This window comes from Schistocerca piceifrons, chromosome 7 (genome assembly GCF_021461385.2).
Source record: "Schistocerca piceifrons isolate TAMUIC-IGC-003096 chromosome 7, iqSchPice1.1, whole genome shotgun sequence".
Lineage (NCBI taxonomy): Eukaryota > Metazoa > Arthropoda > Insecta > Orthoptera > Acrididae > Schistocerca > Schistocerca piceifrons.
This window is the reverse complement of record NC_060144.1, coordinates 547,033,624-547,047,185: the sequence shown is the minus strand read 5'-3', so window position 1 is coordinate 547,047,185 and position 13,562 is coordinate 547,033,624. Positions and strand designations below refer to the sequence as shown.

Sequence of the window (13,562 nt, the reverse complement as noted above, 5' to 3'; positions counted from 1 at the left end):
TTTGGTTTTCTAAATCCGAACAAGAGAGAGAAATTAAAACTGGAGTTGGGACGGTAGTAAGTATGGAACCCGAACCAAAAACTGAGCAACCTAGCGGATAATCATCTACGCTAGGAGAACAATTGGCACCGCTTGTATCTGGCTGGCTGATTGCTTTAATTTGCGCACACAAAGCCTGATTTGCTATCTCGAATGCTAATTAACTCGGAACTGACTCGACGTGTCGAATTTCCGGAACACCCTTATATGCTACTTAAAAGGGTACCTCCCCATCGCACCCCCTCAGATGTAGTTATAAGTTGGCACAGTGGATAGGCCTTGAAAAACTGAACACCGATCGATCGAGAAAACAGGAAGAAGTCGTGTGGAACTATGAAAAAATAAGCAAAATATACAAACTGAGTAGTCCATGCACAAGATATGCAACATCAAGGATTGTATAAGCTCAAGAACGCCGTGGTCCCGTGGTTAGCGTGAACAACTGTGGAACGAGAGGTCCCAAGTTCAAATCTTTCCTGGAAAGAAAAGTTTAATTCTTTATTTTCAGTTTATGTGACAAACTCTTATCTTTTTATCACTTTTTTGGGAGACTTATCACATCCGCAAGAAAACCTAAATCGGGCAAGGTAGAAGAATCTTTTTACCCATTTGCCAAGTGTACAAGTTAGGTGGGTCGACAACATATTCCTGTCGTGTCACGCACATGCCGTCACCAGTGTCGTATAGAACATATCAGACGTGTTTTCCTGTGGAGGAATCGGTTGACCTGTGACCTTGCGATCAAATGTTTTCGGTTCCCGTTGGAGAGGCACGTCCATTCGTCTAGTAATCGCACGGTTTTGCGGTGCGGTCTCAAAACACAGACACTAAACTTATTACAGTGAACAGAGACGTCAATGAACGAACGGACAATCATAACTTTGCGAAAATAAAGAAAGTAAACTTTTCATTCGAAGAAAGACTTCAACCAATGACCTCTCGTTCCGCAACTACTCACGCTAACCACGGGACCATGGCGCTCTTGAGCTTATACAATCCTTGATGTTGCATATATTGTGCATGGACTACTCAGTTTGTATATTTTGCTTATTATTTCATAGTTCCACACGACTTCTTCCTGTTTTCGCGATCGATCTGTGTTGAGTTTTTCAAGGCCTATCCACTGTGCCAACTTATAACTAAATCTGAGGGGGATGCGATGGGGAGGTTCCCTTGTTAGAAAATATAGACTGAAGCGTTTATAATAATGTGTAGCTACTCACAGAGAACACATGTGTGCTGTAATTTTTACATGGCTGCGTAACTTAATAGATATTCTAACGCGTTTATATGGAACTGATCGACGCTGGAGAAAAATTGGTTTCAATTTTTGGATTCACAAACGCATTAGTAAATCTACCAAATTTTGCTGCCATACGACAATTAGAGCCCACACGAGACAGTCATGAGTAGCTGCACTTCAATCACGACGAAAAAGACATCGTCCAGTGACACTACAGACAGTCAAAGGCGCCAACGCCTGCATGTAGACCGCCCCTTAGGTAGCAAACGTGACTTTTATGCTGACGTACCGTAGGGGAACGTCCTGTAAATTTATTTGTTAAGGTGTTAGCTCAGATAGTAGAGCACTTGCCCGTGAAAGGCAAAGGTCCCGAGTTCGAGTCTCGGTGCAGCACACAGTTTTAATCTGCCAGGAAGTTTCATACCAGCGCACACTCCGCTGAAGAGTGGAAGTTCCATTCTGGGAACATCCCCTCATGGTGTGGCTACGCCATGTCTGTGCAATATCGTTTCTTCCAGGAGCGTTAGTAGTGCAAGATCTGCAGGAGAGCTTCTGTGAAGTCTGGGAGGTAGGAGACTATGTACTGGCGGAATTGAAGCTGTGAGTACGGGTCGTGAGTCGTGCTTGGGTAGATTAGATGGTAGAGCACTTGCCCGAGAAAGGCAAAAGTCCCGAGTTCGAAGCTCGGTCTCGCACACAGTTTTAATCCACCACGAAGTTTCATATCAGCCCACACTCTGCTGCAGAGAGAATATTTAATTCTGGAACTTGTTTGTTATTCGGTGAATGCCACGATCGCCAGTGGTGAAGACAGCACTAGCTACTCCGTAGACAGGCCTTGTCTCTATTATGTGGCTTACAGGATTTATTATGCAATATGTTAATTTCTTAAAAATATGATCGTGAAGATATCTGAACACCCGACGCCGAGTCATAACAAAATTTGACTATGTGCGAAAATATTGTCCTACTTTTATGTAGAAGTATTGACAGACTGTAAGTAAAAGGTAACGATACAACTACCCCAAACCCAAGTTCGGCTCGGAGTAGATAGCGACGCGTTAGATTGCTTCACTTGAACGTATAATAATCTTGCTACGTAATAACTGCAAGTATTCGCTCCATCATGCACATACATTGAAATACTATTCATGAACTAGTCAATATAACTACACACACAGATATCTTAGTGCTGAATAGCTTACTGCAAAGGCAGAAACAGCATGCTCCTATCGAAAGTTTATACTTGAGTGCCAAAATTATTTGTAATGAAGGGTTGTGGGAATACTTAACATAAGAAGAAAGTTGTTTACACTGTCCTTAACTTTTTTTAAATTTCAGAATGTGAACGCAAACCCTCAGTGATAAACTGTAGTTTACAAGTAAATAATATTTAGCTAGAATTTTGCTGTAACGTCACTTTTCAGTGGCAGATAATTTCCATGCCCGTCCTCGTTTCGTTTACTGCTATGCATATTGACACATCTCTTCTTGCAGTACGTCTATACATTGCCACGTTATTAATATTACTCCTCGCGTATTTCATCCATCATCACAGAACGCTGACAGTTTCACAAAGAGCAGACCCATTTTCCGCAACGAACCACCTGCCACATACGTTTACTCTGAAAGTTGTTACGATAGTGGAAGCCTCTGCCTGACTAATTCAGTTTCTGGAACAAGGACAGTAAATGTTTTATTTACCTGTTTCTCTTTGACACACGTTCTACTTTTCAGTGTGGTTTAACTTTTGAAACAATTGATTTCACAAATAAAATTATCTGGGTACATTAAAATGTTCGGACAGAAAAGACAGTATTTATGTAAAACACTTCCTTACACTCCAAACACATGGCATTACTGGTTACAGTCTCAGAACCGTGATGCATATTTCGCAGTATTCCACATCACATTATGGATTGAGATTAATAAACACACAAATGAACTTCATGTTGTGCTTCTATGTTTTGCAAGTGAACGACTTTAAGTGTGTGCTACTGTCTTGACATAGCTATGTCGTTACACATCTCCCTCCTGTTCAGTGTGGATTTTCGACAGAGAACACTGGCTAACCTGCTTCACACGCTGCATAAGAATTACAAAGATCTTACAGATGAACCTAGAAGTGTGGCTCAATCTCTGTTGTTTTTAACAAATAGTGTGTAGAAGTTACCTAGTGATGTTAAAAATACATTCAACATGTGTCTATTGATAAAATCCGTTTAGCTGAAATTTTATGTTACAATTCTATATTGCAATTCTAAACCTGGTGTGATAAAAAAGAGTAGATACTAGTTTAACACAATCAGCACCTATCTTTCTGCGTGTCACAGGCGCCGCTAGAACGTTGTATCTGTTTGTGTTGTAATGCAATCGTTAATCTCATTACTACATAGTGAAATAATTACAAATAAAGTATTAAATATATGATAGGTAAATTATTACTTCTGAAATGCAATTGAATGGAAATTCATAAATTATAGAGTGCAGGAATCAGTCGTCCTTATTTAGATTTTATTAGACAAATCATAATTTCGGCTAGTAGCTAGCCATTCTCAGTGCACTATTTTCTATTGTCAGTGCATGTAAGTCCCTGATGTTCGGGCTTCAGTCACTGTTCTTTGACTAGTATTGAATGAAACTGTGACTGACGCCCGAATAACAGGGACTTACATCTACTGACAACAGAAAATAGTGCATTGAGAATAGCTAGCTAATAGCCGAAATATGGATTTTCGTGATAAAATCTAAAAAAAAGGACGACTGATTGCTGCTCTCTATTATTTATGAGTCACATAACAAATTCAAGTGGCTCTGAGCACTATGGGGCTTAGCATCTGAGGTCATCAGTCCCCTAGAACTTAGAACTACTTAAACCTAACTAACCTAAGGACCTCACACACATCCATGCCCGAGGCAGGATTCGAACCTGCGACCGTAGCGGTCGCGCGGTTCCAGACTGTAGCGCCTAGAACCGCACGGCCAGTCACAGAACAGTCACTGAGTGCACCCACTTATCGAATGGAAGGTAACCTGATGAATGGAAATTGTACGATTAAACAAATGATAAGAACTCTTGTACCTTAATTAGTAACAAAGTACTGAAAAAATACAAATCTATGAAAATACAGAAAACACATCACTCATAAGTTATCACATCAATATATAACTAAGGAAATCTTATACTTACTACTTTCATAAAAGAAATTGCAAATAAACATCACTTAATCTAAACAGCTGAAATACATGTTTTGGAAGTTAATTTTAGCTCAAAGTATTTACTTAAAAATTATCAATCTTATATTACAAAATTTTAGTTTGATAAACCGATTTTAACTGAATAAATTGTTTTAAACGAGTTTAAATAAAGGAAAACACAGTCAAGTTTCTGCCTCCTCATTTTAAACAACAAAATTTAAATAAAATTACGCTGTTTTATATCCAACACCGTTCACTAGGATTTCATCCAAAATTTTAATTAAAAATTCTGGGAACTGTAAAATGCTTGTTACTAAGTTTCACCTGTTAGTGCTCACCCGAAAACTGTTAGTCTACTCTTTGTTATCACAACCAATAATAGATACTACAGCCACTCTCTTGTACAGTTAAATGATATTTTCTTCCATACATCCACATTATCTTTGGTTAAGTTGATTATTGTTCAACATCAAACACAAACTTGACACTGCATCTTGGTGTCTCTTTCAGTGGAACGTCCCTCATGCCTACAGCTTCTCTGAGCAATTTACTTTTACTGTCTTCTGTAACTTTGTTCTTTGTTGTAAACTGGTTTTTATGTATTAGCAGGTTCAATTTATATCATCATCGCTACTGTAATTAAATTCTTTCACTTTTTGCTGACACAAATTGCAGAATTATGATTCGCTATATGTTCTGTTTGGTATTTGTTTGGCATTTTAATCGTCCATCCCGCTTTGAGTATCCACTGCAGTTAGCAACATTACAGCTCTTCAATTTTTTACACTGTTTTACCATACTGTAAATGATTAAACTTATTCTGTTTCTTACTCTTGCCAAGATTCGTACTTTACTTATTCCTAGGTAGTTACAAGAAAATTATTCACGTTGTCAAATAATGAATAATTACATTCGCTATTGTCCCTCGGCATAATCGTATTCGTAAATTACAGAATATCAGTACGACATAGCCCTTCTCCACTTTCCTACTACTTTATACTCAGAGTCACAATCTCTTCCAGAATTCAATGTTGACCCATATAATCTCATTATGACACAACTAATTTGTGTGCCATTATTCACTGACTTTCTATATACACTCTTGGTTTCATTTTTACGTAGTGGATGAACTCCATTTATAAGTCATTTATTTACCAAGTGAATAAGTATGCATATATAAGTATATAGATATGTATTTACTAATTAATGACGTCCTTCATCATGTGTAAGATCAAAATTAAGATGAGATACTACTTTCCATAGACAAATTTCCATCATATGGGAAATCCAGTTACATAAAATACTCCTGTTACTTACTGATAACATATTGAAGACGTGATGTGCTTAACTACTCATGTACTCCATAATCAACAAATTTTTTTTATTTACGAAAGAGATAACAATGTAGTAAAATATATTTTTAACAAACTGCAGGACGACTTGAAGAAGAATGAAAGTAAAAAATAACTCTGAGTGACTTGGAGCCCTTTGTTTTGCAAGCAATTGATTCATGAAGAGTATTCATTCCCCAGGGATTAACTACCCTGGACAACTGCCCCCTTGTACAAATTTATGCGCACAATGTTTCATATATCGAATTTTCTCATAGGTTTTGGAAAAATTAGATAGTAGGCATTATTGTGGCTTATGTCCACCACTTCCAATGATATATGGTACTTGTGAAAGAATTTTGAGATCTTAGGAGTTATTTGCTTAACTGGCTCACAGATATTTACTGAAATTAGGTCTCCTGTCTTTATCTTAGTAGCTCTGACGTCCATATCGTCTCTCCTTTTTCTAGCATGTTTTTACGGCACGAATGGGAAGCAGTGGTTGGCAAGGGAGTGAGACAGGGTTGTAGCCTCGCCCAGATGTTATTCAATCTGTATATTGAGCAGGCAGTAAAGGAAACAAAAGAAAAATTCGGAGTAGGTATTAAGATCCCGGGAGAAGAAATAAAAACTTTGAGGTTCGCCGATGACATTGTAATTCTGTCAGAGACAGCAAAGGACTTGGAAGAGCAGTTGAACGGAATTGACAGTGTCTTGAAAGGAGGATATAAGATGAACATCAACAAAAGCAAAACGACGATAATGGAATGTAGTTGAGTTAACTTGGGTGATGCTGAGGGAATTAGATTAGGGTATGAGAAAGTAGTAAAGGAGGTTTGCTATTTGGGGAGCAAAATAACTGATGATGGTCGAAGTAGAGAGGATATAAAATGTAGACTGTCAATGGCAAGGAAATCGTTTCTGAAGAAGAGAAATTTGTTAACATCGAGTATAGATTTAAGCGTCGGGAACTCGTTTCTGAAAGTATTTGTATGGAGTGTAGCCATGTATGGAAGTGAAACATGAACGATAAATTATTTGGACAAGAAGAGAATAGAAGCTTTTGAAATGTGGTGCTACAGAAGAATGCTGAAGATTAGATGGATAGATCACATAACTAATGAGGAGGTATTGAATAGAATTGGGGAGAAAAGGAGCTTGTGGCAAAACTTGATTACAAGAAGGGATCGGTTGATAGCACATGGTCTGAATTATTAAGGGATCACCAATTTAGTATTGGGGGGCTGCGTGGAGGGTTAAGATCGTAGAATGAGACCAAGAGATGAATACACTAAGCAGATTCAGAAGGATTCAGTAGTTACTCAGAGATGAAAAAGCTTGCACAGGATAGAGTAGCACGGAGAGCTGCATCAAACCAGTCTCAGGACTGAAGACCACAACAACAACAACTTTACCATCTTTCTTTTCTCCCCAACTCTCATTTTTTATCTGCGAAGAAACTCAATGATTTATTCCAAACAGTTCTTTCTTCAGGAGTAAGCTCAGTACTGTCATGGTTTAAACAGTTCATTATAGTTTCAAAATCCTTCTAATAAATCCCCGAAGGAGTAGGCTGATCGTTAAAATATATCCTGCAGAGACTCCATCTCGTAAGGATCCCATACAGCAGTGCGGTACTCTAGGCAAAGGACGGATGTGTAGGCAATCTCTTTAGTCAATCTGTCGCATTGTCTGAGTCTTCCGCCAATAAAAGACAGTCTTCTGTTCGCGTTCCTCTCAACATTTACGTTGTTTGCGATTACACTCCCTACGTGTACAGCGGTATTGGCAGCCTTTAGACTTGTATTATTTATCGTGTAACTGAAATTTGACGGATTTCTTTCAGTACTCACGTTGATAGTCTCACACATTTCATTATTTAGGGTCAGTTTCAGCCTCAAATTCACAAAGGCGTCTCCTTTTGCAGGTATCCGAGTCGCCGACGACTGAGCTGCGGATCATCACCAGCACATTCGGCCACATCCGCTTCAAGGGTGAGTGCGACACGTATTGTGGCTTGCCTCTAAACTGTTCTGTCCAGAAAATATAACTTTACAACAAAGGGCAGATTAGCGTCGGCATTTCAATCAGCTGAGGCTTACTAACGCAGTGTGGAGCACACAAACTTCAAAGTAAATTTAAGATAGTAAATCAACTAAGGAGTAGCAACATTTTTGCTTTCCTTTTAATTATCATCATCTGGAAGCAAACTGTATATCCGTTTAACAATTTGAAATAACACCATTGAAATATGTCGTGCATAGAGCAAAATAATTTCTGTATCAAAATAATCTCTATACCTTGTGAGCATGTGGGTGCTATTCTGTAATTCTGCGCAACGGATTATTCTGAGATGTACCCTTTACCCTGTGGCTCCTGCAACATCCAATTTCCACCCCCACACTTCTACACAAGTCAGACAGACGCTCCTAACGTTCTAAAGAGAAATGCCTGAAAAACTTTCAGCAATAAATATCTTCTGGACTCGCCCGCTGTAAGGAAATGACGCAAAAATTCACAAAATTTCTTATGTCACTAGTGGGATACTTGGTACTGGAGTAGTGCTAGTTAGTGTAAGAAAAACATGAAACTAACGAAAATTATTATTTATTTTGCTAAAATTCTGAGAAATCACAATGGCACCTTTAGTTATGAATTGAATTTCCGGGTACTTTTCGGAATGTAAAGTTACCTCTCAAGGATAGGATTCGCTAACGAAATTTCTATACAAAGTTTAAGATTGTTATTGTCTTGGTAGAATGGCTGAGAGCCGCACCTACTCAACTCGAATAATTATCCGTTAGAACGTTGCTAGGTATGGTCCAGGCTGTCACCTGAGAAATGCAGTGAAGTGTACTGTTGTGGAGGAAATATGGGGCTTGCAAGAGCTGTAGCGCACAATACCGTGAGCTGCGATGACTGCTGTCTGCTGACAAATAAGATAACTCTCGTTCTATCTGGATTGACCTTCGCCAATCAAACTCTCCCTACGCCTTGATGAAGTCATAGACTCCTATTCGTCCCTAGTCAATGCGTTAGATGAGTATGTGCCAAGCAAGATCGTAAGAGATGGAAAAGAGCCATCGTGGTTCAACAACCGAGTTAGAAAACTGCTGCGGAAGCAAAGGGAACTTCACAGCAAACATAAACATAGCCAAAGCCTTGCAGACAAACAAAAATTACTCGAAGCGAAATGTAGTGTGAGGAGGGCTATGCGAGAGGCGTTCAATGAACTCGAAAGTAAAGTTCTATGTACTGATTAGGCAGAAAATCCTAAGAAATTTTGGTCTTATGTCAAAGCAGTAGGTGAACCAAGACAAAATGTCCAGACACTCTGTGACCAAAATGGTACTGAAACAGAGGATGACAGACTAAAGGCCGAAATACTAAGTGTCTTTTTCCAAAGCTGTTTCACAGAGGAAGACTGCACTGTAGTTCCTTCTCTAGATTGTCACTCAGATGACAAAATGGTAGATATCGAAATAGACGACAGAGGGATAGAGAAACAATTAAAATCACTCAAAAGAGGAAAGGCCACTGGACCTGATGGGATACCCGTTCGATTTCACACAGAGTACCCGAAGGAACTTGCTCCCTTTATTGTAGCGGTGTACCGTAGGTCTCTAGAAGAGCGTAGCGTTCCAAAGCATTGGAAAACGGCACAGGTCATTCTCGTTTTCAAGAAGGGACGTCGAACAGATGTGCAGAACTAAAGACCGATATCAGTAACGTCAATCAGTTGTAGAATTTTGGAACACGTATTATGTTCGAGTATAATGACTTTTCTGGGGACTAGAAATCTACTCTGTAAGAATCACCATGGGTTTCGAAAAAGACGGTCGTGTGAAACCCAGTTCGCGCTATTCGTCCACGAGACTCAGAGGGCCATAGACACGGGTTCACAGGTAGATGCCGTGTTTTTTGAATTCCGCAGGGTGTTCAATACAGTTCCCCATAGTCGTTTAATGAACAAAGTAAGAGCATATGGACTATCAGACCAATTGTGTGATTGGATTGAAGAGTTCCTAGATAACAGAACGCAGCATGTCATTCTCAATGGAGAGAAGTCTTCCGAAGTAAGAGTGATTTCAGGTGTGCCGCAGGGGAGTGTCATGGGACCGTTGCTATTCACAATATACATAAATGACCTTGTGGATGACAACGTAAGTTCACTGAGGCTTCTTGCAGTTGATGCTGTGGAGTATTGAGAGGTTGTAACAATGGAAAATATTACTGCAATGCAGGAGAATCTGCAGCGAATTCACGCGTGGTGCAGGGAATGTCAACTGAATCTCAATGTAGACAAGTGTAATGTGCTGCGAATACATAGAAAGATAGATCCCTTATTGTTTAGCTACAAATAGCAGGTCAGCAACTGGAAGCAGTTAGTTCCATAAATTATCTAGGAGTATGCATTAGGAGTGATTTAAAATGGAATAATCATATAAAGTTGATCGTCGGTAAAGCAGATGCCAGACTGAGATTCATTGGAAGAATCCTAAGGAAATGCAATCCGAAAACAAAGGAAGTAGGTTACAGTACGCTTGTTCGCCCACTGCTTGAGTACTGCTCAGCAGTGTGGGATCCGTACCAGATAGGGTTGATAGAAGAGATAGAGAAGATCCAGCAGAGAGCAGCGCGCTTCTTTACAGGATCATTTAGTAATCGCGAAAGCGTTACGGAGATGATAGATAAACTCAAGTGGAAGACTCTGCAGGAGAGACGCTCAGTAGCTCGGTACGGGCTTTTGTTAAAGTTTCGAGAACATACCTTCACCGAAGAGTCAAGCAGTATATTGCTCCCTCTTACGTATATCTCGCGAAGAGACCATGAGGATAAAATCAGAGAGATTAGAGCCCACGCAGAAGTATACCGACAATCCGTTTTTCCACGAACAATACGAGACTAGAATAGAAGGGAGAACCGATAGAGGTACTCAGGGTACCCTTCGCCACACACTGTCGGGTGGCTTGTGGAGTATGGATGTAGATGTAGATGTAGAGTCTAACTATTGGCGTGGTACACCGGTCAGATAACCAGTCCACAGCGATGCCACTTAAATTTCGCTCGCAGGCGATTAACAATAACTCTGTCCATTCACACCGCACAATAAGTGTGGCGGCCAACACAGTGAACAACGCTTAATCACAAGGACTCAATATAGAGTCGCACTCCAGTTCGCTCTCGACAGAGGTGCTCTCCCAGTGAAGTACTGAGGAGAGACTTGTTCCCTGCTCTTTAAGTACATGTATGAGCGCATATGCTGTCATTACATGTTCTCGCTTGAAGAGCGACAACGGAACAGCCCCTTTCCACGCCAGACATGAAGGGGTATATCTTTCAGTCTCTTACATTGCTCCTTCAGCTCAAGGCGTCAGAAATATCGTCTGCCAATCAGCATTGCTCTTCTAAAACGTGAGAATGACGCTTTGTTTAAGGCGACAAATCCGGAAATCTGTAGCATCGGCGTTCCGCATTTGCTGTCTCCCTGTGAAAATCTCTGAAACTGCGTGCTATGTTGTAAAGAATGCGTAGGCTGGACGCTCCCACACAATGTAGCGGAATTTGCTTTTAAGCTGAACACGGGGTCGTTCTTCCTTTCACTTGGGCAAACGCTGTCCACTTCACGGGCAGTCGAGGTTGACTCGACCTCTGAAGGAACCAGCATCTTACAACGTCACTCTGAGAAATCGTTATGCTTTATTTATTCGAATGACAGTGATAGTACAGTGGTGTGCTGATGGTGAATTATGTGTCTCTACATCTAACAGTTTTGCCACTTCTTTAAGTTTGTGATCATATCAGATCCTAAAATATTCAGGTAATATTTTGGTAACACTTTCGCCGCAATGTGTCACATGTATGTGTTGTCGGGATGAACCTGATGAGTTCTTGTGTTGTTATTAAATGTTTACGAAGTGGAAGTAAGGAAAGCGTAAAACCGGGTGGCGTTGCTACTAAGAGACAAACCCCGCTCATGGCTCCAGGTGCTAATTATAAGTTGCAGTCTAATGGCATGCGTGGAATCGTCGACCTTTCAAAGGTTTTTTTAAGGGGCAGAAGGCGCGATAACCTCATGGGAGAGATCAGGGCTATAGGAGGTGCGCTTCAGTGCCTAATACTTGTCTGCAATGGTTGAGGCTGGCCTCCTGGATCGATCAGCATCTAGTTTCGAATCGCCATCAGTACAGAACCTGACGCACCATCGCACGAAGTTGGTTTTTGACAGCCATGTTGGCCCATACACATTCTTCAATCTTCAATCCATGTCTACCGCTGTTTGTTCTTTGACAGCCAAGGAAATATAACGGCACATTGGGTCTGTTTGAAGTATTTGGATGTAACGTCGCCATAGTTCACATTTCTGCATTTGCCTTATGCACATGAGAAAGACAACAATGCCCCACTATTCCCTTGCCTACATGATTTGAGATTGAAAGCACTTAATAACTTCTAGCAAACTTATACAAAATTTCAAACGTCTTATAACTTTTTCTTGCTTACATATTTAACGTCAGTTATTTCCCACATTAATTCAATGTGGAGTAATTAGGAGTTTGCAGCTGTTTTATATACAGGAGTTCATTCCTCTCTAATAGCAACAATCAGATCGTGGAACTTAACCCGGCAGCGAGGACACCGTCAACAGCTTCCTGTAGCAGCCAGGTTACCGTCAACAGTTCCCTGTACCCTGGCTCCAGTGAAGCACGGAATATAATACAGGGTGTTGGCATAAAGTCAAGTGGTCTAGAAACGTACACCATCACTACCTCTGCTTCTCTTGAAGCAAAATACTGGCGATGAAAATTTTTCTTTGCCGTGAAGTATTTTTCCAGTTATATAATTTTAAGAAAGATAGGAAATTTACTGGGGATGCAACTACAGTAACCAGTCACTATTTAACTTATAAAACTAATACACTTAATGGCAGATGTAATTCTTCCCTCATTATTATATAACACACAAGCGGTATTCATTCAACCATTGACGTAAAAAAAAAATAAAAAAAGCAAAAAAAATAGAAGGAAAACCTTCAGTATATCTGTTTGGTTATCAAACGTGAGAAATTTTCTGAAAAGTCAACATATTAATTTGTTTTTAAATGATGGAAGACACTGCATTAAGAATAGTTACACCAAAAGAAAAAATAAAGCACTGACGTCTCAGAGTAGTGGATGTTTCTCCGTTCCAGCTGGTTATTTTCGTTTGTTACCTTTAATCATTTAGTGGGGGATGGGATGAAAGTGAAATTTTTCTCTGCGTCTTTCCTGAAAATATCATCGTGTAGATAGTTACAGAACCGACTCGTTAGGAGAAATTTTTAGACCCCCTCGTTTCTAAGAGACCAAAACTTTCCGAATATGTTAATACAGAGGATGAAATGGGTGGCCACAGCAGCATTGACTGTAGGTGTTAAAAGAATGTGAGGTGACATAGGAAAATATTTTAGTTTTCAGCAGTTTTGCTGATTATCTGAACTGTCAAATCAAGACGTGGAGCATCAGTGGCTATAATTCTGAATTACTATACAATATGCACTTGACATAAATATCTAGTGGTTCTTTGAACAAGGTGTTTGTCTCTTTAAATTACCAAATTTTAACTGGAAGGAGATCTAATTTAGACGGGGAAAAATAAAAAGCTTAAGTTTTCTGCAGAGTTCGAACATCCATTTATTTATTTCCCAGCGATTTTTATACCAAATTATATTTCTATAGGATATAATTTTTTCCATCATACAGCTGATACAA

The 13,562-nt window shown here is 39.7% G+C and overlaps 1 protein-coding gene across 2 annotated transcripts in view; it reads left to right on the top strand.

Annotated features, from left to right (window-relative positions):
- The window catches only part of LOC124805071 (carbonic anhydrase-related protein 10-like), a 925,040-nt gene that overhangs the window by 807,326 nt on the left and 104,152 nt on the right, over positions 1-13,562 (top strand). For both annotated transcript variants that reach the window (XM_047265497.1, XM_047265498.1), the window contains one exon: positions 7,739-7,805. In XM_047265497.1, the coding sequence (XP_047121453.1) occupies positions 7,739-7,805 (67 nt within the window). The remainder of the gene's footprint in view (positions 1-7,738; positions 7,806-13,562) is intronic.